We start from the raw sequence: 27,176 nt of genomic DNA, 5'->3' as shown, positions 1-27,176 counted from the left end.
GACCTCAATGTACACATTCAGCTCCTGCCCAAATGAAGCATCTGAATCTTTCAGTGTATGTTATATGTAAATGTTGTGTTTCAAATTTTTTTATTGCATGCAGTCAATTGGTGTTCAAATGTTACTTGAAGTTATGCCCAATGCAGCAGTCCAGGGTTGTCTACAGTAGACAGAACAAGTGAAATATTGTGTAGAAAAGGAACTCAATGTTTCTAACAGACAAGATATTGTGTAAAACCAGACTAGAAGAAGTCTGTGGAGTTTAAGGATACACATACAGTATGAGATGTGGTGAATATTAAGTTATGCTTACAGAATTATAGGTTAGGACGGAAATGGATAATGAAGCAATATATTACACAGAACAGGTGCAGCTATGAAAAATCATAGGTGAGAATGTGATATGGAGAGAGCTAAATATCACAGTAGTCAGTATTTAGTGTGCAGTCATCCTGAGTACTGTCATCTCCTGGTATTAATAGCATATGATAGCAGAGGGAATATATCAAGCAAGTTAGTGACAGAACCAAGCACCTATCTAGATTAATGTTAGTGGGGGTTTTGTTTGTGTTTGCCTTCTACCTGCAGTCCTGGACAGACAACTAGACCAGATTTGTAAACATCTTCAAGAAAGTGTGGTTCTACTGCTAGATTCACACTTGAGCAATTTGTAGCTTGAAGCTCAAAGCTCAGAAAACGCTCAAACTTAAAAAATCAGCTGTTCTCTATGGAGCCTGTTTGTGTGATAAAGTGTGAACAGGCACCATAGAGAACAATTGATTTTTGAGGTTGGAGCATTTTTGGAGCCTCGAGCTTAAAGCTACAAATTGCTCAAGTGTGAATCTAGTCTTAAAATGGAGTCCACAAAGATGGTAAAGGAAATGCACATACAACTTCAGAACTACCTTGACACTTTTTATGCATATAGCACTCGGTCAGAAGCTCTTTTGGTATTCAGCGCTATAGACCTGCGCTTACAGCTTTTCATGTCTATGTTCTATTTGCAGTCTCTCATTTCTTACACAAGCACACTCCTACCTAACAAGCACACTCCTACCAATATTCTATTAAAAAACTTGCGTAACATGGTGTACGCCATATGTGTCAAACACAAGGCCCACAGGCTGAATCTTGCCCACTAGGCCCTTTCATGTGGCCCTCGCACCTCTACTATAGATCCTGCACCTCTCTGTGCAGTATAGCACTCCCTCATCTCTGCTTCCCCAAGCAGCACACTCCAGGCAGCTGACTCCAGCCCTCCTCTGTTCCTCCTCCAGACCCTCCCAGCTTCTTTCCGGCAGCAGCATAAGGTAAGGGAGGGAGGGGTGCACTGCGATGTAAGAGAGGGTGTGGGGCTCTTGACTTCTGGTGGTGAGAGGGCTCTTGACATCTGTTATATAGGGGTAGGGTGCTCTGCATATCTAGTCTGCATATCTATAAGGGGTGGATGGAAGGAAGGAAGGGGTGGGTGGAAGGAAGGGTGGGTGGGTGGTAGGAAGGGAGGGGTGGGTGGGTGGAAGGAAGGAGTGGATGCAATGAAGGAAGGAAGGGGTGGATAGAAGGAAGGAGTGGGTGGAAGAAAGGAAGGGGTGGGTGGTAGGAAGCAAGGGAGGGGTGGGTGGAAGGAAGGGAGAGTGGAAGGAAGGATGGGAGGGGTAGATGGAAGGAAGGGAGGAGTGGGTGGAAGGATGAAAGGAAGGGGTGGGTGGAAGGAAGGGGTGGATGGAAGAAAGGAAGGAAGGAAGTGGTGGATGGAAGAAAGGGAGGGAGGGGTAGGTGGAAGGAAGGGTGGGTGGAAGGAAGGAAGGGGTGGATGGAAGGAAGGAAGGGTGGGTGGAAGGAAGGAGTGGATGGAAGGAAGAGAGGGGTGGGTGGATGGAAGGAAGGGAGGGAGGGATGGGTGGGTGGGTGGAAGGATGGAAGGGTGGATGGAAGGAAGGGAGGGCTGGATGGAAGGAAGGAAGGAAGAGGTGGATAGAAGGAAGGGGTGTGTGGAAGGAGGGGGTGGGTGGAAGGAAGGGAGGAAGGGAGAGGTGGGTGAAAGGAAGGGTGGGTGGAAGTAAGAATAGATGGGTAGAAGGAAGGAAGGGGTGGATGGAAGGAAAGGGTGGATGGAAGGATGGGAGGGAGGGTGGAAGGAATGGAGGGAAGGGTGGGTGGAAGGAAGGAAGGGGTGGATGGAAGGATGGGAGGGAGGGTGGAAGGAATGGAGGGGTGGGTGGAAGGATGGGAGGGAGGGTGGAAGGAATGGAGGGAAGGGTGGGTGGAAGGAAGGAAGGGGTGGATGGAAGGATGGGAGGGAGGGTGGAAGGAATGGAGGGAAGGGAGGGGTGGGTGGAAGGATGGGAGGGAGGGTAGAAGGAATGGAGGGAAGGGAGGGGTGGGTGGAAGGAAGGGAGAGTGGAAGGAAGGGGAGGAAGGAAGGAAGGAAGGGGTGAATGGAAGGAAGGAAAAGAGGGGTGGGTGGAAGGAAGGAAAGGAGGGAGGGGTAGGTGGGTGGTAGGAAGGAAAGGAGGGGTGGGTGGAAGAAAGGGAGGGGTAGGTTGGTGGAAGGAAGTAAGGGAGGGGTGGGTGGAAGGAAGGTTAGGTGAGACTCACCATGGCTCTTTCAGATGCATCAGAGCTGTCAGCTGCTGTGTTCAGCTTCCCGCCCACACCTCCTCTGAAGCTGCACGGACTGGAGTGTGGGCAGGCACGGGGGAGGCAGAGCAGATCCAGCCTTTCTCCCCTCTTTTCCTATTGGTGCGGAGGATGGAGGAAGGGGCTGGACACTGGGAAGAACACAGCGGCGGTTGGGGGGAGGAACACAGCGGCAATGGGGGGGTGAACCAGAGAGAAAACAGAATGATCAGGTATGATCTGTGCAGCGGTGACAAGTAGTGACCTCCTGTATGGCTTTCAATGAAGCAGCTGCAAGCCGATTCTCCTCCTCTCCCTCCAGTGGCTTCCAGCTGCTTCATTGAAAGCCATACGGGAGATCGCTTTCTTTCACTGCCCTCACCGCCGCCCCTTCCACACACCCCTAGTCCTGACACTGCTCGCGCCCCCACCCTATTTCCACTCGTGGGTGAGAGGTAATTTCAAGGGGGCAGGGATGCTTGGCAACTCTCTTCAGACCCCCCTGATCTCCCCCTTATCTATGCCCCGGGTCCTTTGAGGGCAACCATAATGCTGATGTGGCCCACAATGAAATTGAGCTTGACATCCCTGGTGTACACCAATACATTAAAAAAGATGGGGGTTTAATAATGGGGAACATGTTCCCTATGGTTCAGCTCCAGGGTGGAATGAAATGCATTGGGGGCGTGGCCTGGTTGGAGCCCAGACTGAAGCTGTTACACTTTCTTGCCTGGGGTTTGCAGAGATGTGCAGCTCATATGGGCATTCGCTTCCCTGTACATTGCTGTTTGGAGCATGAGCTCAGTCCTAGCTTCCACTCACAGTGGTTGGCTTTATTGATTGGGATCCTTACAGCCTGAGCGGCATCCACAATTTTGGTTTGGGGTCAAAAGGAGTCAATAATTTTGCACTGCTGCCATTTAGAGAACCATGCAGAAGGGCAACTGCTTAGCACTGGACCCAGATGACTACTAGTCTACTAGTGGTGACTACTACTTTGATTTCCATCTTCCACAGGGATTTCTCAGTTATGAGATATGCTTGGACCAGTGTAGCTATGCAAGAAAAATCCACCATAAACTCTAGCTTTAAACACTGCCTTATACACACCTTTTGTTGTTCCCACATTTGATTTAGTTCTTGTTTATAAAGCAGACCAGTCAGTGTTTTGCGCAGTATGTGCTCATAACTTCAAACAGGAAACAAAATCACATTTGAATGCTCTATATCACTCACTGTTATAATTGTGCTAAGTGTTCAATGACTGTACCAAAACACAGATGTCATCCATATGTTAAATGAGTCCACAAGTAAATGCCTGGAACAGTTTGTTATTTTTCTTCCCTGAGCTGCAGAGGCACAATTTTATATTTGTTTTGTTTACACTCATAAACACATATTTGGGAAGTATATTTTTCTTGCTTCAATGTATTTCCCTTTATACTGGCAAAGACCTGCTGGTTTAGATTTTACTTGCTGTGCCACCTGCTGGTAAAATCTGGTATTACAGTATGTTTATACTGTAGTTGCACAGTAATTCACCAATTTATGTACAATTTGGGACAATGAGAATGGAGCTCCCTTTTTATGACTACTTGGAAGGGACACATAAGGAAGGGAATTTACATTTTTCCTTAATTTGGACATACACATGCACACAGTAGTCTCAGTGCCAGAGTAAATTCCATTGGGTTTATGTAGATCAAGCAACAATTACATGTAGAAATTGCTTAGAGCTTGAAAGTAGGATTTTGTTTAAAGTTTGTACACAATGTTAGCACTTGTATCATTTCATTGTTTACTTATTTCAGATTTCTTAAGGCTTGCATCACATTGTAAATGCACACATGAATTCCATTAGTTCTCAGCGTGTTAAGTCTTTGTCAATACTTGAGAATTTTCAGCATACTATATTACTCAATAAGCAGACTACCCCTTAGTGTGAATTATTGACTTAGATTTACAGGAGCCATTAGATTTACAGATTTAGAGAAGTCAATATCTTAACATGGTACCTTAATGCTTAGGAATTAGCACTGCAATAGAGACCAGTCTGTATTATTTTTTTGTCGATTGCTACATGAATGGGTTTTATTCCATCACATATGATATGTTGTAGGTGAATATTTTTTGGAGGGAAGAGGGTCGTATTTTAAAGCTGAACACCAAGGAATTATGTTTTTTTAAACGTACATTGGCATAGTTTGGTTATATCTAATCCTTCATATCTCACATCCAGAGGGCTACCTGGGATGCAGATATTCACTGTAGTAGTCTGTGCTACATACAGTCAGTTGCAGGTCTCTTCCAGGTGCTGCTTGAGTGACTTACCTTCTGTATACTGAACATGGAGTTCCTTACTTGGTACCTCAGCCATTCAGAGGATATTTTGTTTTTTCTTCATTGAGAACAAGGTGTTCTGTGTTTGGATGAGGCAGAGAGAAGGGGTGGATGACATCACAGTCTCTGCTCTGTCCAATCAGAGAACACTACAGTATATATTATAAAGATAAAAAAGTGCAGCGCTAGAAGCAACGAATATACTGATAAAATGTTAAAACATCATATTATAAGATACCTCTATAAGGATGTAAAAGTCAGGTGACAACTTAATAACCGGTGATACGTATAGGAGTGACTCTGAAGTATATCAAATAACCATCCAATTGAAATACACATATACAGTGGGGCAAAAAAGTATTTAGTCAGCCACCAATTGTGCAAGTTCTCCCACTTAAAAAGATGAGAGAGGCCTGTAATTGGCATCATAGGTAGACCTCAACTATGAGAGACAACATGAGAAAAAAAATACAGACAATCACATTGGCTGATTTGGAAAGAATTTATTTGCAAATTATGGTGGAAAATAAGTATTTGGTCACCTACAAACAAGCAAGATTTCTGGCTCTCACAGACCTGTACCTTCTTCTTTAAGAGGCTCCTCTGTCCTGCACTCATAACCTGTATCAATGACACCTGTTTGAACTTGTTATCAGTATAAAAGACACCTGTCCACAACCTCAAACAGTCACACTCCAAACTCCACTATGGTGAAGACCAAAGAGCTGTCGAAGGACACCAGAAACAAAATTGTAGACCTGCACCAGGCTGGGAAGACTGAATCTGCAATAGGCAAGCAGCTTGGTGTAAACAAATCAACTGTGGGAGCAATAATTAGAAAATGGAAGACATACAAGACCACTGATAATCTCCCTCGATCTGGGACTCCACGCAAGATCTCACCCCGTGGGGTCAAAATGATCACAAGAATGGTGAGCAAAAATCCCAGGACCACACGGGGGGACCTAGTGAATGACCTGCAGAGAGCTGGGACCAACGTAACAAAGGCTACCATCAGTAACACACTACGCCGCCAGGGACTCAGATCCTGCAGTGCCAGAGGTGTCCCCCTGCTTAAGCCAGTACATGTCCGGGCCCATGTGAAGTTTGCTAGAGAGCATTTGGATGATCCAGAAAAGAATTGGGAGAATGTCATATGGTCAGATGAAACCAAAATAGAACTGTTTGGTAGAAATACAACTCGTCGTGTTTGGAGGAGAGAGAATGCTGAGTTGCATCCAAAGAACACCATACCTACTGTGAAGCATGGGGGTGGCAAAATCATGCTTTGGGGCTGTTTCTCCACAAAAGGACCAGGACGACTGATCCATGTACAGGACAGAATGAATGGGGCCATGTATCGTGAGATTTTGAGTGCAAACCTCCTTCCATCAGCAAGGGCATTGAAGATGAAATGTGGCTGGGTCTTCCAACATGACAATGATCCCAAACATACTGCCTGGGCAATGAAGGAGTGGCTTCATAAGAAGCATTTCAAGGTCCTGGAGTGGCCTAGCCAGTCTCCAGATCTCAACCCCATAGAAAACCCTTGGAGGGAGTTGAAAGTCCATGTTGCCCAGCGACAGCCCCAAAACATCACTGCTCTAGAGGAGATCTGCATGGAGGAATGGGCCAACATACCAGCAACAGTGTGTGCCAACCTTGTGAAGACTTACAGGAAACGTTTGACCTCTGTCATTGCCAACAAAGGATATATAACAAAGTATTGAGATGAACTTTTGATATTGACCAAATACTTATTTTCCACCATAATTTGCAAATAAATTCTTTCCAAATCAGCCAATGTGATTGTCTGGATTTTTTTTTCTCATTTTGTCTCTCATAGTTGAGGTCTACCTATGATGCCAATTACAGGTCTCTCTCATCTTTTTAAGTGGGAGAACTTGCACAATTGGTGGCTGACTAAATACCTTTTTGCCCCACTGTATATGTATATATATATATATATATATACAGTGAGGAACAGAAGTATTTGAACACCCTACGATTTTGCAAGTTCTCCCACTTAGAAATCATGGAGGGGTCTGAAATTCACATTGTAGGTGCATTCCCACTCTGAGAGACAGAATTAAAAAAAAAATTCAGGAAATCACATTGTATGGTTTTTAAAGAATTTATTTGTCTTGCACTGCTGAACATAAGTATCCAAAATAAGGTGACAAGGTGGTTGAAATTCCAGAGATAATATGCCGGGTGACGGTGACAGTTCCAAATGGACAATTATAGATGTGAAAAACTTCTATATCCCAGTGTGAACTAATAATAATCCGGTGATAAGCAACAAATGGTAAGATTGCACACTCACCGGAAGCGCAATCTTAATGCGCATTGATCAAATGAATCAGCCGGAGGTCTCCTTTAGGGTACAGCCTGGTACAAGAGCCCCTCCTCTGTAGATCTGGGTGTTAGATGTCAGTCAGAGGGCCCCTTTAATGGGTAGTCTGCAATAGGGTCTGGTCATAGGCTTCCCTCCTCTGGTCCGGATAGATCACCTGGGGTCCTGGGGTGGGGTTTAATTGCTTGGTGCAGAGCAAGAAATATAGATGCCCATAGTGTAGTATGCAACAGTATTTATTGGGTAAATATTAGAATAGAGCATTAAAAACATACACAGGGTATCTGTAAATAATGAAGCAGCATGCAGGCTGGTGAATACACTGACCAGCTGGTTTGGCAAGATGGCCGCCCGACCTCCGTGGTCCGGCGGCGTGATGTCATGGTGTACAAAGGCTCCTCCTAGACGCGTTTCGTATCAAAATACATCCTCGATAGGGGTGTTGCCATGGTAGCCGGACGTCATTGTAATCCTTTATATAGCTGCAAGATGCGCACGCAAATTAGCGGGCGCCATCTTGCCGGAGATCAACCTAAATGCGCATGCGCGATTTCCGCGAGCGCCATGTTTATGTGGATCATAACCTGGCTGGAGAATCTAATACAGTGCGCATGTGTGAATGGCGCAATTTCCATATTACTGTAGATCTCAATGCGTGTGGATACAAAGAACAGATGAGCTCTTAATAGACTAAAATACAATGGACTAAATCTCACTCCTAACCAATCTGGAGTGAGATTTCAGAGACCCACATCCCATTGCTGTCTTCTCTCAAATTTGTAGGCATAGACATGGTACAACATCATTGGCGTGGTTCCAATAGATGTAGGCAGGTATCCCAGATGGAAACAAAGTGGATATATGTAATGAAGACCCTGACCCCTACAGGCCACAATGTGGATATTGATATAAATTGTTTCATAGACAATAGCTGATATGTCTACAAGTGCCTACGCATCTTTGCCCTTTCACCTCTTTTGGTTTTTTCCATTTATGCATTTTATCTTATCTTAGTTATACACTTTCATATTTTGTGATTTTCTCTGGGTTTGTAATTACAAACCCATATAAACTTACTTATATTTATTGAATATCCACCTTGGATTACTACTTATATTTTAATTTTGTTTACCATTTTAGAATCATTTTTTAATCCCTAATGTATATCTAGTTTAAGTCATCATTAGTGCCATAATATTTTATACTTATATTTCCACCTGTATTTTAGTCCATTAAGAGCTCCTCTGTTCTTTGTGTCCGCACGCATTAAGATCTATATGTATTTCAATTGGACGGTTATTTGATATTCTTCATAGTTACTCCTATACGTATCACCTGTTATTAAGTTGTCACCTGACTTTTACATGCTTATAGAGGTATCTTATAATATGATGTTTTAACATTTTATCAGTATATTCGTTGCTTCTAGCGCTGCACTTTTTTATCTTAATTATTTATTGAGAAGGTTTGTGGTTCCTTTTCGGTGCAATAGCTGCTATTGTAAGCACTCGCTAAGTTCTTACCTTTTCTATTACAGTATATATTAATTGAAAAAAAGTAGTAGACATTATCTGAATGGCAGAAGTGCTATTCAGTATACAGAAGGCAAATTGTTCAGATTCAGGCAGAATGTCTGCATCCCCACCAACCCTCTGGATGTGAGATATGAAGAAGTTAATGGAACCAAGCTAAACAAATGTAAGTTTAGAAAAAAGACTATTCATGTATTTCAGCTTTAATATAATCTGATGCATTCTGATTTTGTGCTGGATATTTTAAAATGAATGGTATATAATTAAATGTATCTCACTATTGGACAGTGCCAATTGGCATATGTAACCACTATTATAAAACAGAGGGGGAGAGAGGTGCAGCTACCTAATTCTTGGAAACCAAGGATAATACACTGCAAATATATTAGAAACCTGGCACTCCTGGAGGACGTCGAATGTCGAAATGCGTAGAGAAGGGCCTTGGAGGTGACCTCACCACATATGGGTGAGCTGCCGGTGTTTGCTGAGCCCGGAGCCAATCCAATTATTTCACATATGTGGTCAATGCTAGTGTCAGCTATGACACTTTATTTTGTGAATGCAGTTTATGCTTTTTAATGAAATAAAGTTATTTGAATGGTTTTACGCTATGAAGCTTCCTGTTTCTTTTCTTCCATATGGTGTTATATACATATGAGGATTCATCCACAGAATTGTAGAGGCTTTTGGCATTCCTGCAGGTCGTTGCTCCCAGAGCCACTGCTCATCAGCTGGTTTATAATATTACCAGCATAGAGCTCTGGGGAGCTCATTTAATTTGTCCGGTGGTGGATTTGACACAGTGTGGTGGTGTTTACAAACACAGATATCAAGATAACAATAAGGACTTTTTTGCACATTTATTTATGGACATTTAAACACAGTGATTTTTATTTGATGGACACATTGTCACTTACTGCATATATTAGTGGATATGGTTAAATGGTATATATTCAATGAGATTTAATATATATTTGTTTCATATGTTATATATTTTGTTTTTAATTTTGACGGTGAGATAATAAGTTCCACAGATTAGTTTTTGGCACATTAAAATTTTTTGTTATATATGGTCTGCATTTTGATGCTATAAGACTCACATTCTAATATATTTGCAGTATATAATAAATGTAAACCATGTATTAAAAAAGAATCCCCATTCAATTTTTACCACTGTTGTAGAGTAGAAAACCGAATCATGTTATAAATTACATCTAGAATCTGACCTCTTTCTCAGTGTAAAATAACCCATTATTTATATCCATCTGAAATAGAGGTACTGAGCATGAGTTATAAACTGTTAAAGGCTGATTACACTGCTAAGCAATGTCACTTATACAAAGTAACTGTCAACAGCTACTGTGTACGTTATGCTGTAGTCTGTAATTTTTTGTTCAATCAAATGCAACTGTTTGCTTTATATGTATTCCATCATTGGCGCTTGTTGTATAAAAAAAACAAATGACTGCATACAAGGTCAGGAGACAGGGAATTTGTCAATGTTTGCACTGTATAAATGAAAGGATATGAGCCAGTGGTTTAGCTATAGAAAAATATTATTTGAAATTTTTGTTCAGTGTGGCAATGCTCATACTAAACATATGATAACTACTGCAAAGTACTGATTATGTGTAGAACAACCAGTCAGAATCAGTACTTATTCTTACAATAAGGTTACAAAATGAATGCTAAAACCTTACTGGTCATGGGCAACAGGTGACTTGTCCTAAAGCATGCTGCATTTAATGCAGGTTCCTTTTCTTCTGTAGTTGTATAGCTGGTCTAGATATATGTAGGAACTCCATTCAAGCCCAACTAAAGCACAGTTTTAAGGTTAAAAGAAGCAATATTTTCTCATTTCATTTTTTATTCTAATGATTGCTTTGCAGATTGGTCTTTTGTATATGCTTAAAGAGAAACTTAACTCCCCTGCTTCTATTTTTTTCTCCATCCCCTCTTAACTTTAATGTTGAGTTGTGGTCAAGAAACATATTCACTCAACAAGCGAATCCAACATTATTCTGTAGGGATCTCCAACTTTACTGCTGGACACTAGGTTCTAATTCTTGCATTCGAGCTGTGGTTGGCCCTTTTGCCACCAGCCAGCTCAACAAAAGTCAACAGGGAAATCAAGGGAGCTAGGAGGAAAATGGTCGGTTGAACACTGTCTGTCACAGATGCCACAATTGCTTGAATACAATAGTTGGGAGGGGGAATTTCTCCATCCACACTGTTTAGTGTTGTTGGAATCCAAGAGTTCATGTGTTTTATGCTACAACTACATCAGTATTCAGTAGAGATATATTCTTCAACCAGTGGATGGCAGTGTTTATAAGTTTGTAGCTGCATCTATGGTAAACTCTATGTCTTTTCTCTAAATAAAGTTTCTTGCTTCCTGGTTGCACTGAAGCAAACAGAAAAGCATGTGTGGATTGTGGAGTCTGTTCTGTAGGGCTATATACAGAATCTCTAATGAGTGTGGATGGAGGAATCAGCTGAATCCTTCTCATTCAGCTAATGGGTTGAACAAGAGAAAATGAAGTTTGTGTGGCTGGTCTTAAAACATCATAATTTATGAACTGGTTGAATTACTATTACAGAGTACAAAAATTATACTACATTTTACATCCCACTTAAAGTTTTATCAACAAGTAAACTTAATTAAATTGAGGCTGCATAAAAATTATGATTTTTAAATGACCTACTGTCTTACTGTTGTCTACTTTAAAATTTAGCACCACCAGCATGTCTTCTGGCAGTTCTGGCAGTATGCTGCAGTGAAGGGCCAGTGCTCTATGTAGAAACAACTGTCTCCATGCAGAGGTCTGACATACCCATTGCAAGGTCAACGGTACAACTTTGTAATTAGTAACGAGTGTGATTGTTGCTGACTACAAAGCTTTAGGTCTTATTCAGCAAGGGGCATATTGGAGCTCTGCAGTGAGAACCCTGTTATTGTACAGAGCAGTAATCTTTTTCTTCAACTGGGACTCAAGATGATCTACTGCAACTGGGGCTGAATTAAAAAAGATAACAGTAAGGCTCCTTTCACCTGACCGTTCTGATCAAGACTGCCTGTCAGTTTTTCAGGTGGACCTGATTGGATGGTCTATGTATCCCTATAGACCGGAAGGTTTAAATGGACTTCTGTCCATTTACACCTGCTTACCTCCAATCTGGTCCAGTTCACTAAAAAAAAAAGAAATGGAAGGGAAACTACCCCTTTTCAACTAGGCGGATCAAATTGGAGGGCACTTGGGTATAAACGGACTTTAGTCCTGGTTGCCCATTAAGCAGAGTAGGCTCTGCCCATGTCTACTCTGCATAAACTGAGCAGACACAAATCTCTCATCTGCTTACTCTGCTCTGCTTTGTTCAGCAGGGGATCAACAGACAGATATCCTGCTTAGCAAACCAGAGTATGCCTTGTGTGAAAGGGGCCTAATGTTTAAAAAAAATTTAAAAAATGCAACCTCAAGTTAAACAGATACTTGTTGCTGAAATTTACTTGGGCTTTAAGCACTCATAATAACAGTATACTAATTTCAGTAATGGGAAATTGCACTCAACAAGTAAAACCATCAATCTTTTAGTGCATCAGAAACTTTTCATACTCTGATAACCTCTGTAATCCCTTTAATTCTAATCTTCATTAATTAGCTAAAGTCCTGCTTGTATGCTTTTTAGAGTGTCCTTGCATCCTCTTGGTGCATGATCCTGTACTGTACAATCTTACTACTCAACACTACATGGTGGTGCTTTAGAAAACCCAAGAACACTTGGGCTGCATTTCCACAAGCTGATATTCCTTACAACCATAGGAATTTAGGAGACACAGTTTAGCCTTGACATATGTTTGCACTGTAGTATTTTGACACTGGGAAACTTTAAAGAACTATGTCAGCAGCAGCTGTACACATTTTGAATTTTGTTAGAAATTCCATTATCTGGAATGCCAAGGATATACAGTATACATACAGTAAATGGCTGATTTTTTACAGCTATATTTTAGATAACAGCATGGAGATATCAAACATCAGTTTTGATGTTTATTATATGAAGATATAAATATTTGATTTTGGCCCCCTGCATCCTGTGGATTTTGACACTCATTTCGATCTATATTTTGAGTACACCATTCATGTACACTGCACTGATTGTTATATCCATTGCTTCAGTCTTCTATTCAGGCATATGGTTGGAGAATTGGTCTACTTCACTTCCTTTAACTGGTGATCTGGAAACGTATTGCTACTCTTTTTTTATAATGTAGGAAAGGACTATCCAAACATGCCCACTATAGGTTTCTTACTGTCTATTACATACAGAATACCTGATGTTACAACATATCAATATTCCTCCCAGCCACCAGTAACATCCAATCTTGGAAATTTGAATCACATTGTCGAAAACCAAGCAAGTGTAAAAAAGAAATGTATCCAACACAGATTTCAGGAAGATTACTTGTTAATCCTACATGTGAGAAACATGTTAAATTTTAAATGCAGTGAGCTACCAAGGACCCTGATTAGCTAAAATGTTGGGGACTTTTACTTTAGCATAGTTGCATTTTTTTTCTTGTTACCTGGAACTGCTCTTTTATCAATACATTTTTGCAGTTTATAATATATAGTCAGCTACTCATGAATATGCATCCGTGGTACACACAAACAAGCGCATTCATGTGGACTGTAAACTTGCTGTGACAAGGCTGTTATTAGTAACCCTGTTCACATTAGTACTACTGGAAACAACCACATTAACTCTGGAGTTGGGATTACTATCATATGATGCGATCAAATGGTATAGTGGTACTGCAAGAGTATATATGCATGCTGTATATTAACATTGCCTCCTGCTGCCAATTACTGTCAAGTGCCAGTGGGAGATAAATAGCAAGACTGTAACAATCCAACACATAAAATAAAAAGAAAAAATGCTCAGTGATTTAAAGTCTTACGATTGGAATATTTCTGATCATAAAGGCACAAAGTACTCCTGACCATGAAGGCATTAACATATTCGATTTAATTAATACAATTTTAACAACTGTTGCATTTGAATGATTTCCCTGTACAGAGATATTTAAGTGTACACATATTTTAACAACTACGATGATTTCAGTAAGACTGCAGGAAGAATTGAGATCCAATATTAATAGTAGTTTTTGGCAGAAAAAGAGGATTGTTTGTGCAATAATGTTTTCTGACAACTTTGATTCTGCAGTTTGTCAAAGCACTTTGGTATGTAAGGCATTATTTCAACTTTTATCTATACTAGACGAATGTATATATAATATTGTTAGCTATACAGTCCAAGAATTTCATGATAATTAGCCAATTATGTGGAAAATAAGTTTAAATTGTTCAGAACTGCATGTGTCAATGCACAGGAATCTGTTTTCAGTCCAATGCATTGTTCTTTCTTATAGGTAACAGCATGTTGCTTCGAGTGCTTCCATCAGTCTATGAGATGAGGCCTCAACCAATACATCATTGCTTGAGGGATCTGGTATCACAGATGTCCCATTTAGATGAAGGAGAACAGCATCACATGCTAAGGTTACTACAGGCCATTGCAAAAACCAAACAACCCAAGGTAATATAGATATTATTTTGTCCATTGGTATTTCGGTTATGGATGGATGTCCCTGGGTTAATTCCAAATCTAGGAGCAAGATCTCCCAAATGAGTTCTTAGTTCTGCACCCTAACACTAAGGAATCTTTCTTCTATTCTATTAACAGCAGGCATTTCTATCCTCCCACTGTTTTATTAAAAATCCAACACATTGATTAAAGCCCCTTGTAACAACAGGCTCAGTGGATTGGAGATTATGGTGTCATATTGGTGTCAATGGCTTGCCACTGCTGTCTCCATACACAATTAAAGACATATCAGCTTTGGTGGACAGATCATTTATTGTCTTCATGTTTTGATAAAATGTAATATTGCATCAAATGTGGTGATGAGCTAAATTAAAAATGTGCTTTTTTTGTCTTATTTTTTTAAATTATATGTTAATGTAAATACAGTATATGAATCCAATAAAACTCTGAAATATTTAAAGGCAACATGTTTTCAGTGAAAAGGTTGTTGCCATTGCTGATCTCCTAAGAATGCTTGTTGTGTAGCTGATTTAAAAAAGAACTCAGAACTCCTGTTCTGCATTCTTGTTCTAGGTCAGTGCCTCAAAAAACACTGTAGTTACGAGAACCTAACTTTTTCATAGAACAGCAGTATCATTCTCCAAATTCTCTCAGTATAGGTTTCCTTTAAGTAACAGAAGGATACAGTGAGTAGACATAATGGGGGGGGGGGGGGGATTACTAAAACTGGTGCATGCTGAGTCTGGTGCAACTGTACACAGTAACCAATCAGCTTCTAACTTCAACTTGTTTAATTAGGTTTTGACAATAAAATCTAGATGCTGATTGGTTACCTTGTACAGATACACCAGCTTCTGTGTGCTGCAGTTTTGGTAAATCTTCCCCAATGGGTGTAATACACATTGGTGATAATAGGATTGAGGGAGATATGCTTGAAATAATCTGGTGAGGCTCAAACTATGTACTTACAATATTTCTGTAGCAAGATTGTGTATGTTTCTGTTGAAGGAACTTGCTACCACAAACAGATTGGCTGAATTGTTGTAAAATCTGTGCCTGTGGTTGTCCATTGTTGCATTTTCTATGAAGAAAAGAGAGCAAGAATGTTTCTGTATATGTGCCATATTTATCCATTTTGTGAAAATAAAACAACTTTGTCGCAAAGTGTGAGTTGAGGCCCCCAAACAAAAAATTACTCATTAACAGCAGGGACCCTACAATATTACTTTTACATTATCTAGCAGACTAATATTTATTAGTACTTGTACATTAAACTTGAAAGAAGAACTTGCATTGTCAGTGCTAAAATTTAAAATGCTGCTCAAAGTCATCTGGAGAACGTATAGCTAACAGGGACCAATTTTAAACAGTTGTATAAAAAAAAAAATTAGGAAGCATCAAAGGTTTATTCTATACAGATAAAAATGTGTAGCGTGTCAAAAATCAACCAATCAAAATTCACAAATCTGAATTTGGAAAATAGGATTGGTTGTTATGGATTACTGAAATTTGCAGCTACATTACTGTTAACTGCATTGCATATAAAATACACTTAAAGTGGTAAATTATTTATAAATTTAAAAAAGAGGGTGGGGAGATGGTTGGTGAGTAATTTGTGTTTTGTATGCTGGCATTTGTCCATTCAATTACATATTGCCCACTCAGCCGATGTTACAGAACTGATGTCATGTACCTTTAGTAGAATAACAGGGTGTAGAAATGTGTGTTCTTTGGCCGGCCATGTGATACTCAATGTTAGTCTCAAGATTAGACACACTTGATCTCTGGCCCTAACTCTGTTTTTCTTGGGTGGTCAGTCTTCAGACTGTATTTATTTTGTAAGGTATATTCCGAACGACTTTTTTAAGCAGCTGTCTATTATTGTCATTTTTCTAAACTGACAGTCAATATGTGGGTTATTTCATTCTTTAGGTATTCAGTCTTAATTCATTTTGTCATTCTTAGAAAATACTCAAAATTTTGTAGATTTTCTGTTAAAAACAGCACTTTCTGTACCTGGAAAGTATATTTTTTAAAGAGCCAAATAAATGAGAAACTTCCATATCCCATTCTAAACTGACATTTTACTGTATGTTGTTAAGTACTAAATAGAATATAATTCTATACTTACTGAAAATATGTTACATATTTTGCACTCAAGTAATTTTCTGTATAGGTAATAGTCGGTGGCCAAACAACACTTTGCATACAGTGTACTTACAAATCATCCACTTTGGGTCCCTACACCTTGTTGTGGGCTTTTGGAATCATGTCAAAAATATGACTTTTATCAAGACATAATGTTATATAGCAAACAGCTCAGCAGAACCGGATGTTAAGAGTTAATTTTGTCTTGGTTAAACCTTCAAGAATTCTAGTTAAAGAACTGAAGAGAACAGGGAATTAAGACTTTTCCAAGACAATGGGATTGTTTAAACTGTCAACAAAGACTATTTGTATATGGAAGTGAGAAGAATGCATCTACAGAAAGTCAAACACATAGGATTCTGACTTGTAAACATTTCAACAATAATGAGACGGGAACTCAACTGTTTGGAAGCTTAACCAAAACCTGTAGAGTGTGATGAACCAACAAACCTCTGAAACTATTACTATCTACTATTGTTCACCAAGGGTGAAAGCATTAACAATTGTTTACCATGAGTCCAATACAAGGGCTAGGCAAACAGAGATTTTTTTTCCCTACACAGAGGAAATGTTGATGCTGGAACCAAGGGGTGAAATTCAGGACATTTAAGTTTAAAAGTTCACTGTATATCATTACAAAAATGTACTACAAAAACAGATTATAAATAAGATGTCATAGACTTTAAACACCACTAAATACTCAGCAATGGGAACTATATATCACTAACTTGAGTATTGAGATGATGGGAAGTAAGATGTATTATAAACTAGCATTAGTTACATGTCTTATCAGGAAACAAACAGGATGATACTTCAAGGAGGAATAACCGAATATACACCTATATTCCATGGTCCCTATTTAGAATATCATAGGTATGATCACTGCTATATCTGGAAAGTGCTGTATATTTTATTCCTGAAATTACCTGAAGATTCCACCCAAGATATGAGTCATATCAAATACTCACATTGTTCTGTGATACATGACCGCCACCTGGCGGGCAGGTGAGAAATAGCTTATGTACACACATTTCTCAACTAGCCAATCAGGAAGCCTGGTGGGAAGGTATCTTAGAACAATGGACTAGTGGATATAAAAAGCCCATGTGCTGTAACAGAAAAAAAAACCTCATAAAAAAAAGAACCCTCATAAAGACCTCATGGAAAGACCTGACATCTGAAGAAGATCTCTGCTGAATAACTACTCTTCCATCTTTTCAAACTTCCTAAAACTTTAAACCTCAAAACTTATAACTTCCTACATTCTCCCCTATTGAATCTATCACTTGCCTATATATCAGTCTAAAGGCGTACCACTGCCAGCTAAATCCACGGGAGAGTTGCCTAGTCTGACGTCCGGGTGTGGTGAGATGTTTATTTGATTTGTATTAATTACTTTCTCTGTTGTGTAGAATCATAAAAATTACCGTAGTGTATTACAACAATATTGGATAGTTAGATATATGTAGTCAGATACTGTGTTACTGTTAAAAAAAATTGTTGATTGCCACATTATAAATTTTTCCATATTTCATAATTTATTGAATATTAATAACCAGAGTATCATATATCAAGGGCTTACTTCTTGCAAGCCTATGGCCACGGCATGTAAGAATATAACCCTTGAGATATTCGAAATTATTAATTATTAATAAATTTAATAAATATCATATCATTTAAAGTTTGTGATTGATGTAATTAGTTAGAGACATTATTAGTGTGTCTTACATTGGTAGGATATATTTTTGATTGTGTGTACCAATATTCATTTATCACCAGTCTTTTGTGTTTTGTGTTAATATATATATAATTTTTGTACATAAATAAATTTTTATATTTATCTATTATAAGGCAAATTTTGTGTGTATGGTACGAAATCATATTGGCTAAAAGAATTCAAGGTATAATAATAAGTGGTGATCAAATTATCAAGGTGTCCAAATTATTGGTTTACTAAATATTTGCCGTATTTTAACGGCTGGAGGCACTGTAATATTTCATCTAAGGGAAAGGGACACGCCCTTTATAAATAATATATATCCTTACATAAACCACCACAACATAAATTTGGAGGCACTGCTGAGATCCATAGAAATCGTACCATAACACAAAACGCACTGGTGATTGTATATTTGTACACGTTATCAAACATATATTTTGTATCAAAATGGCATCCAGTAATCACGGATCCACCTCTTCCAAGCATAACGAGGAAAATATGGCGGCTCAAGGCATTGAGCAGGAAGTTATGAAGCCAGCTCGGAAAGCTGCCGGTGCTTGGCAGAAGTATGTTGAAAATGAAGTAATAAATTATCTCCGCAAGAGATTGAATTTGGGGGATAGTAATAATGAATTTGTGGATGAAGAGAGAGAGCAGGCCATGAGCACCTTTGAGGACCTGTTTAACCAAAAGGGCCAGGTTGTTGGGTTTTTAATGGCATTTGCTGGAACAGAAAGTGATAGAGGCCGTGACAGACTTCTCCTAGAAGCTTGGCCCATGTTATGGTTCATGACTGCTGGAGCTGCCCAGCAGACCAGGACTCTAAGGGAAGAGTTGTCAGAGGCCCGCCTCTTGTTAGAAAGCAAAAATCAGGACATTGAGTCTTTGAAAGGGAAGCTTGGTCATGCCGGTATTCGTTTAGACGAATCCGAGAAACATTATGATAGATTGGTCGGAGACTTTCGAAGTGCTCAGGACCTGTATGAGAGAAACTTTCAGGAATTAAAACAACTTCAAAAGAAATATCAGGACTTAAAAGATGAGGTGGAGTACTTCAGATCGGAGAGGTTATCTCCTGTCAAAATTAAAGTTCACCCAGGGGATAAGCATGACCAGTCAGAACTTACCTTGATAAAATCTGAGCAGAAAACTCTGGAGGAGCAGATTATAAGGTTGACGGCCCAAATAAATTCTGGGGTCCAAAGACGGACCAACCCAGTCAAGCCAGAGGCTGATGAGCGGAGATACCCGCATCACAGCGAAGTATCTGATAGTGAGTCAGGGTCAGAATATAGGTCACCTCCTAGGCTTTCAAGATACACTCCAGAGCGCTCTGAAGAAAAATATGAGGTTTCATATAGGCAGGAAGGGAAATCCCAGGGGTCATTCAGGAGATATGACACCCCAAAGGTCATTAAGTTCCTGAAGGACACTGTTCCTATGTTTTCTAAGAAAGGGTCCCTTGAGATCACCGAACACATGAGAACATATGAACAGACGTTAGAGATTCTGGGCATTAGAGATGACCACACCAAAATAGAATTGCTGCCATGGGTGTTTGAGGAGAAATACCGGCAATTCTTTGAGACCTTGAGGGCCTATTCCAATCAGTCCTGGAGAGAGGTTAAACATAAGTGCCACATGGAATTTGGGCCTTATAAAACTGTAACCTCTGCCAAGGCTGCGGCCTACAATTTAAAGTGTGGTCCTCACCAAAGCCCTGCAGAATTTCTGGCTGTCCTCAGAAATGCCTATTTCCTGGCTGAAAAGGATCCCAATCCTAACCAGCCAGAATTCAAGACACTATTCTATGAAGCATTACCTGCTTACATAAAATTGGGACTTGCAAAGGATTACAGAAAGGGATGCTCTCTTGATTGGTTGGTGAGAGAGAGTGACTATTTATTCTCGATCCAACAGTCCAGTGAGGGCGGGATAAAAAGAGAACCTAAAAATAGCCCCAAGATAGTAGCAGCCACTACCGTTTCCCCTCCAAATCCAAATTTGCAGGCAGAGAAGAAATCATATGCGGAAGTAGTCCGTGGGGGTAAAACCAATGGTTCCCCTAGATTTGTACCTCAAACCCAGCAAGTGAAGGAGGTCCATAACTTTGCACCCCAAAACCAGTGGGTGAGAAAGGATAGACAAAAGCCAGGAAACTACGGTAGTGGAAGTGAGAAGAATAAAAAGTATGGTAAGGGTCAGTACAGTGAGGAGAATCAAAGGAGTCAATGGTATCCTCAGAGGTTCTATTATCCTCGCCAAAACCAACATGGGAATTTTTATGGGAACCCCAATTTCAACAGGCCCCATAATTACAATAAGAATCCCAATTTTAATAAAAACTCCGACTTCCAAAGATTTCCTCCACGCCAAGAACACCCTCAAGCTCAAAGGGGGGATACAGTACCCCAGGCTCCCTTTAATAACAGGGAGACCCCAAAACCTCAGAGAGAACAATGGCGTCGGGATCAGAGCAGTAGTTCTGACTCTGAGTCTCATTACCAGTCTCGTCCAAAATACAAGCGCAAGTATAGGAAAAGGGAGAATCAACAGAATGACTCCTCTGAGCGTATTGGACAAATAGAGGCACAGGTCAGCAAAATGGCTGAACAAATGGACAGGCTTGTCACTCAATTTCCATCCAATCCTTTTTTAGGAGCAGCTCCTGTGACCAACCAAGGGTCACAGAATTAACAGGCACCCAAGCCTTAAACCAACAGGGGAGGACACTGAGTCAAATGACAGGAGATGTGTGCCCCGTCCCTGACACGCCTACTAATGGAGAAGCTAGTTCTCAGGCAAAGGGGGACCATTTGTTGGTTATTAACGATTCTCCTGCTTTTCAGTGTCCATCTATTGCCCCTAATATAGTCGCGGCATCGGAAGTCATCAGGATTGACAAGCCAGACGGAGCACCAACTTCTAGTTGTGCTTCTGTCTTGAGACAGTCCAGGAATCCCACCAGGGAGGATAAGGGTAATGTGTCCACCACATGCGGTGAGATAAGAGCTAGTCGCAGGTTACTGAAGGGCCCACAGATCTTCAACCACACTAATTTCATGTGTGAGCTGACTGAATCTGATGGGAGATATTATGCCACGGTGCAGGTGCAGGATGCCAGTGATCTTTCGATTGTCGGCTTAATAGACACTGGATCCCAAGCAACCATCATGTCACAGGAGCATTTTGACAAAGTGGCGAATGTCATGCCCACCAAGCCGAGACTTAAAAGTTTTGACAGCTCATTGATTGGTGTAGGTGGAGACCCGTTACAAGTCATGGGTACCGCCTGGCTTAAATTGAAACTGGGTAACAAGGAACTGAGACACCCCATCATCATTGCCAGTATCTCCCAGCACCACATGATAATTGGGATGGACTTCCTAAAAAGGCTGAACACAATAGTTGACTGTGTGAACCAAGTACTGTGGTCACAGGTAAATACCCCGATTAAATATGGGAAACTTAAAACTCCCCATTCCCGACAACACTGCCACCTGGTGGAAGAAAGGCCTGGATCATTAGAAATCCATTTCAGGAACAGCCAACTTCCTGATGTAACGGTTATCAAACCTGATGACTGTAACCCTATCAGAAGAGATGAGGAACACATTTTTAGAATTCCCCAAGATAAAATCAAAGATATTTCCCTCCAAGATGACATCCTTACGATATCTTTTCATCAGGAGGATAAACCAAGAAAAGGGGGAGATCACACCCAATTCTTGACAGGTATTGAAAGGGTTAACAGCGACTTGTTTATCCCCATCCGGATAAATGGTCTTAATAGGTCAAAATATGCCAAACTAGATTTGAGACAGGAACACAGCTTTGTAAGCCATGGGTTGATAAAACACCTGACTGAAATGGAAATGATCCGTTTCTCCACACCTCAGCGTCATTGGATTTCAGACTCCCTTGATGACTCTGATGATCACAATTCAATGGCTAGGTGTCTCTTAAACGTCACTGTAGGAAACAAAACAGCCACCCATGTGTTCCTAGTCTTGGATAATCCCCATACTAAAATTTATTTTGGCAACGATATATTACATCGCTTTGCAATGCAAGTCGACCTAATTAATGACTGTTTATGGAGTCGACTAAAGGGGGACCCCGAAAAATACCAAAATCTGGACTTAGCTTTAAAATCCCAGCAACAGATGCCTTATGCTGTTGAAGTCCAGGTAGCCCAGAGGATTACAATTCCTAAGGGCATAAATAATTTCATACTCCCCATCCAAGTTAAAAAGGGACATAGACTGAAGGGGTCAGATGCATTGGTATGCCTCTCCCATAAAATGCAGGGGGAAGGACTGAACATTACACACACGCCCCTAGTCAACACACATCAATCCCCGATGTACATTTACATACATAATCTGTCCAATCAGGACATCGTCTTACCCAAAGAGACCCTTATTGGTCTAGCGGTAGAGACTGAATATTACACCTTTGGGGTCACTAACCAGGTGATTGGACTCATCCCCGATGAATATTTGTCGGAGGAACAATTAATTGAACAAACATTCCATTCATTACCAGAGGGTATTTTCACCATAGAGTCCATTTATCCATTCGATTCTAAAGATGGCACCTGTCGAATCGAAGAGACATCAATTGTCTTTGATCACCCAATCAAAGAACAAGAGTACCCCAAAGAACCTGGATGGCAGGAGAACACACACACACATCACATACCCAATGACCTCACCACGAAACTTGAAGAGGCATATGAGATAGGTCAGCCGGAAAGCTTTCCTGGATTCAAGGAGTTAGTGGAAGAGATGGTGGCCCTCGCCGACGCGTGTGCCAGTGATCTCGACCGACAATTGCTCCGAGAGCTTCTCCTTGAATTCCAAGAGATCTTTGCCAAGGATTCTTACGATTGTGGGACTACTGACCTACACATCGCTAGGATCCAAACAGATCCAGATGCCCCACCAGTATTCGTAAGACAGTATAGGTTACCATTAGCTTCCTATGAATCTCTAGCTGAGATTATCAGGAAGTTACATGAAAGGGGTATAATTAGGCCCATCCACAGCTCCTACAACCACCCGATCCTGGGTATTTTAAAACCCAATGGACAATGGCGTTTATGCGCTGATCTCCGTCAGCTGAACAAACGTGTGTACATGTCAGGATGGCCGGTCCCATACATAGACCAGTGTCTCGCCCAGCTCCAAGGATCCCAGGTTTTCACAGCTTTGGATTGTGCACAGGGGTATTGGACCATAAAGGTGAGTGAGGAAGACCAATACAAACTGGCCTTTAGTTTTGGGAATCGACAATATTGTTGGGTGAGAATGCCTTTCGGATTCATAAATTCTGGACATGAATTTGCTGTGTTCATGCACAAGGCCATGCCAGACGCCTTCGAAAGGGGGACGTTGGCATATGTGGACGATATCCTGATCAAAAGTACTGATATGGCCAAACACATTACAGAACTTCGGCATGTCCTGGGCCAATTAAAAGCAGCAGGAGTAAAACTGTCCTTACAAAAAGCCCAGTGGTGTCGCACGAAGGTAAACTTCCTAGGCCATGAAGTTACTGCTGAAGGTTTGAACCCACAAAAGAAGAAAGTTGAGGCGGTTCTGAATTGTAAAGTCCCTACTAACCTTAAAGAATTGAGATCCTTCCTAGGTATGGTAAACTACTCGCGTAAGTTTATTGATAATTACGCCGAGATAAGCAAGCCACTGCTTCACCTAATGAAGAAGGATGTCGAATGGTCGTGGGGTAAGAAACAGGAGGACGCCATGAAGGAGTTAAAAGAACGTCTTACACAAGCCCCGTGTCTCGGATATCCCGAAGGGGGTAAAAATTTCTATCTAGAGACAGGGTTTACGCAGGTAAGTATGAGTTCTGTTCTTTACCAGAAACGTGATGATGTCAGTAAGGTGATTGCCTATGCCAGTAAAACTTTGTCCCCGGTTGAAGTAAAGTTCAGTGACTGTGAAAAAGCTCTATTGTCCACCGTGTGGGCATTACAGAATTTCCGCAGTTACATTCAGGGAGAGAGAATCATTGTTGAAACGGCACACCAGCCTTTACAGTATTTAAAGAGTGAACGTATCAAGGGAGGAAATGTGTCTAATAGCCGCATCACTGCTTGGACTTTGTCTTTGCAAGGGTGGCCTCTTGAAATTCGGTACAAACAGAACAAGGAAAGTCCAGTAGCCCAGGGCCTAGCCGAGCTCCATGATTGTTCCGCAACTACGCCTGCTATGGAGGGCCCGGACACTGACTTTCTGGAAGAACAACTGTTCTCTCCCTACAAGGTTTATGATGAAGAATACTGTAAACAGCTGCCGTGTGTATATGTGGATGGTTGTGCTTTTCATCACAAGGATGGGGAACAGCTCCAACTAGTGGCAGGTATTGGAATCGTTTGGACCCAAGGTGTCACCCCAATTTCTGTGGGATACAAACTTGGACCAAAAAGCAGTCAGGTTGCTGAACTTACTGCAATTCTTAGAGCAGTTGAGATGGCTATAGAGTTCAACATTAAAGAGTGTGCCATCATAACCGATTCCAATTATGTCAGGAATAGTTTTGTGGAGTATTTTCCTAGGTGGAAGCGAAACAACATGAACAAGAGTAATCACAAACCCGTGAAACATGGTAAGCTCTTTTGTCACATCGATGAACTGGTAAGGTTCAATGATCTCACCCTGCACTTCAAGAAGACCAAAGGCCACTCCAAGGTTCTAGGTGCCGAGAAAGAAGGGAACGATCTGGCCGATTCTCTAGCCAAGGAAGGGGCAATCACCGGTGAATTGTTAGACATTGATCAATTTTTAGGTACCGTACAGGTCGAAGCTGTCACCAGGCAACAGGCCAGAACAGCTGGTGATCCAAATGCAATACAGTGGAGTCACGATTCTCCTAGTGAGGATTTAATTACTGCCCAAAAAGAAGACCCAATAATTGGCTTGTTTTATAGTCATATAGAAGATCCCAACCAAAATCCCATAAATAAGGAAGTATGTAGTGGGAAGGAGGATTTACGTATCTTAATGAAATCCAAATCCCAATTCTCTTTATACCAGGGATTGTTGATACGAACCTCAAAGGGTGGCGTACAACAATGGGTCGTCCCACTTAAATTTAGAGGTTTGATGCTACAGCATGCCCATGATGCTCCCACTTCCGGTCATCGTGGAGAGAAGATCACGTATGAGATCCTGCGGGATTATGCCTACTGGCCTCATATGTTGCGTGATGTGAAGGAGTACTGCCAAGGTTGCCTAATATGTCCCCAATTTCAACCTACCAAGCCAACTCACAGAGCACCTCTCCAGAAGAGGGGGATATGTATGCCTTGGTCAGACCTTCAGATGGATTTTATTGGGCCAGTAACCAAATCTTCACGAGGAAATCGGTATATGTTAACAGTTACATGTTTATTCACCAAGTATGTCGAATGTATACCAGCACCAAATAATAGCTCCGAGACATGTGCTGCATTGCTAATAAATCATGTATTTTCTCGTTTTGGTTTACCTCAGAGGATAGAGTCTGATAGAGGATCGCACTTCACTAGCGAAGTGATGGCCAAATTGTGGAAAATTTTGGGGGTTAAAAGGAAATTGCATATCGCCTATCGGCCAGCCTCTAGTGGTGGTGTAGAACGATACAATCAGACCATCGTTAATGTCCTTAAGAAATTTGTTAAGGAAACAGGCAAAGATTGGGATGTCAAACTCCCGCTGGTCCTGATGGCATTGAGGGCTACTCCGAATACAGTTACAAAAATGTCATCTTTTGAACTGATGACAGGTAGACGGATGGTACTGCCCCAGCACTTATTGTATCGCACTACAGATCAAAATTTGATCAATGCTACCACCACACACCAGTACATAGAGGATTTACGTAAACATCTGCAATATGCTTTTGCCTTTGCCCAGCGAAATTTGGAAAGAGCTGCAACTAGTGCTAAGACATACTATGATCTCAAAACCTCCAAGAAGGAATATGAGATTGGTGACAAGGTCTATCTATACAACTTTGCAAGAGACCAGATCAAGGAACGGAAATTCCTTCCATCTTGGAAAGGTCCGTTCTCTATCATTGATAAAATCTCTCCGGTCGCATATAAATTGCAGGTTACCCGGTATGGTGAAATCAGTGATAGATGGGTGCACATCAATCAATTACGTGCTTGCCATCCGAAGTCTCAATTGCAGTTGTTGGAAGACTAAACCCACCAATTCCTATCTGGAGATATTGAGATCATTCTTAAACTTCCTTTAAACATATAATTCATTTTTGCCTTACAGGATCCAGTAACATAATTTTATGTATATCCCATACTTAAACTGTTCATTTTAATAATTTAGAAAGGAAGGCCCAGACTATGACCAGACCGGCGATCGGAGGTGTCAATGACCGGACCCTAGAAGGAAGCTATAATGTCCTGTGGGAAAGACCAGATGCCAGAGATCGATCCGGAGACGATAACCTGATGTCCCAGGCCACCAAGGGACAGTCCAGAGGAAAAGACCCGCCTAGGAGACCGTCTAAGAGACCTGTCGTGCGGAGGACCCATGGACCCCAAGGTGGATGTGTCAGGCCAGGCCGGCCTCATCACAAGACCAGGATCGTCATCGGAAGTGTCCATCTAAAGACGCCGAGTCAAGTTGAGGAACAACCAGCATTACCGCTGCCATTTTATTATCGGAAATTTTTTTTTTATTATTTCATTCCCTTCACCGGAGAAGACGAACAATCACCCTAGCCAAAAGCCTCACTCATGTTTTTCGATACAGACACCCCTATACACGTGCCTGTACCCCAAAAACAAAGGGGGATTTTGTTGTGGGCTTTTGGAATCATGTCA

The 27,176-nt window shown here is 41.0% G+C and overlaps 1 protein-coding gene across 1 annotated transcript in view; it reads left to right on the top strand.

Annotated features, from left to right (window-relative positions):
- Positions 1-27,176, top strand: part of VEPH1 (ventricular zone expressed PH domain containing 1) — a 468,187-nt gene that overhangs the window by 142,991 nt on the left and 298,020 nt on the right. Inside the window, exon 5 of the mRNA XM_089675407.1 lies at positions 14,279-14,445. Coding sequence (XP_089531533.1) covers positions 14,279-14,445 — 167 coding nt within the window. The remainder of the gene's footprint in view (positions 1-14,278; positions 14,446-27,176) is intronic.

Source organism: Staurois parvus, unplaced genomic scaffold (genome assembly GCF_062004578.1).
Source record: "Staurois parvus isolate SC_StPar_1 unplaced genomic scaffold, SC_StPar_1.0 ptg000155l, whole genome shotgun sequence".
Taxonomy (NCBI): domain Eukaryota; kingdom Metazoa; phylum Chordata; class Amphibia; order Anura; family Ranidae; genus Staurois; species Staurois parvus.
The sequence above is the reverse complement of the archived record's forward strand: the minus strand, read 5'-3'. Positions and strand labels throughout refer to the sequence as shown.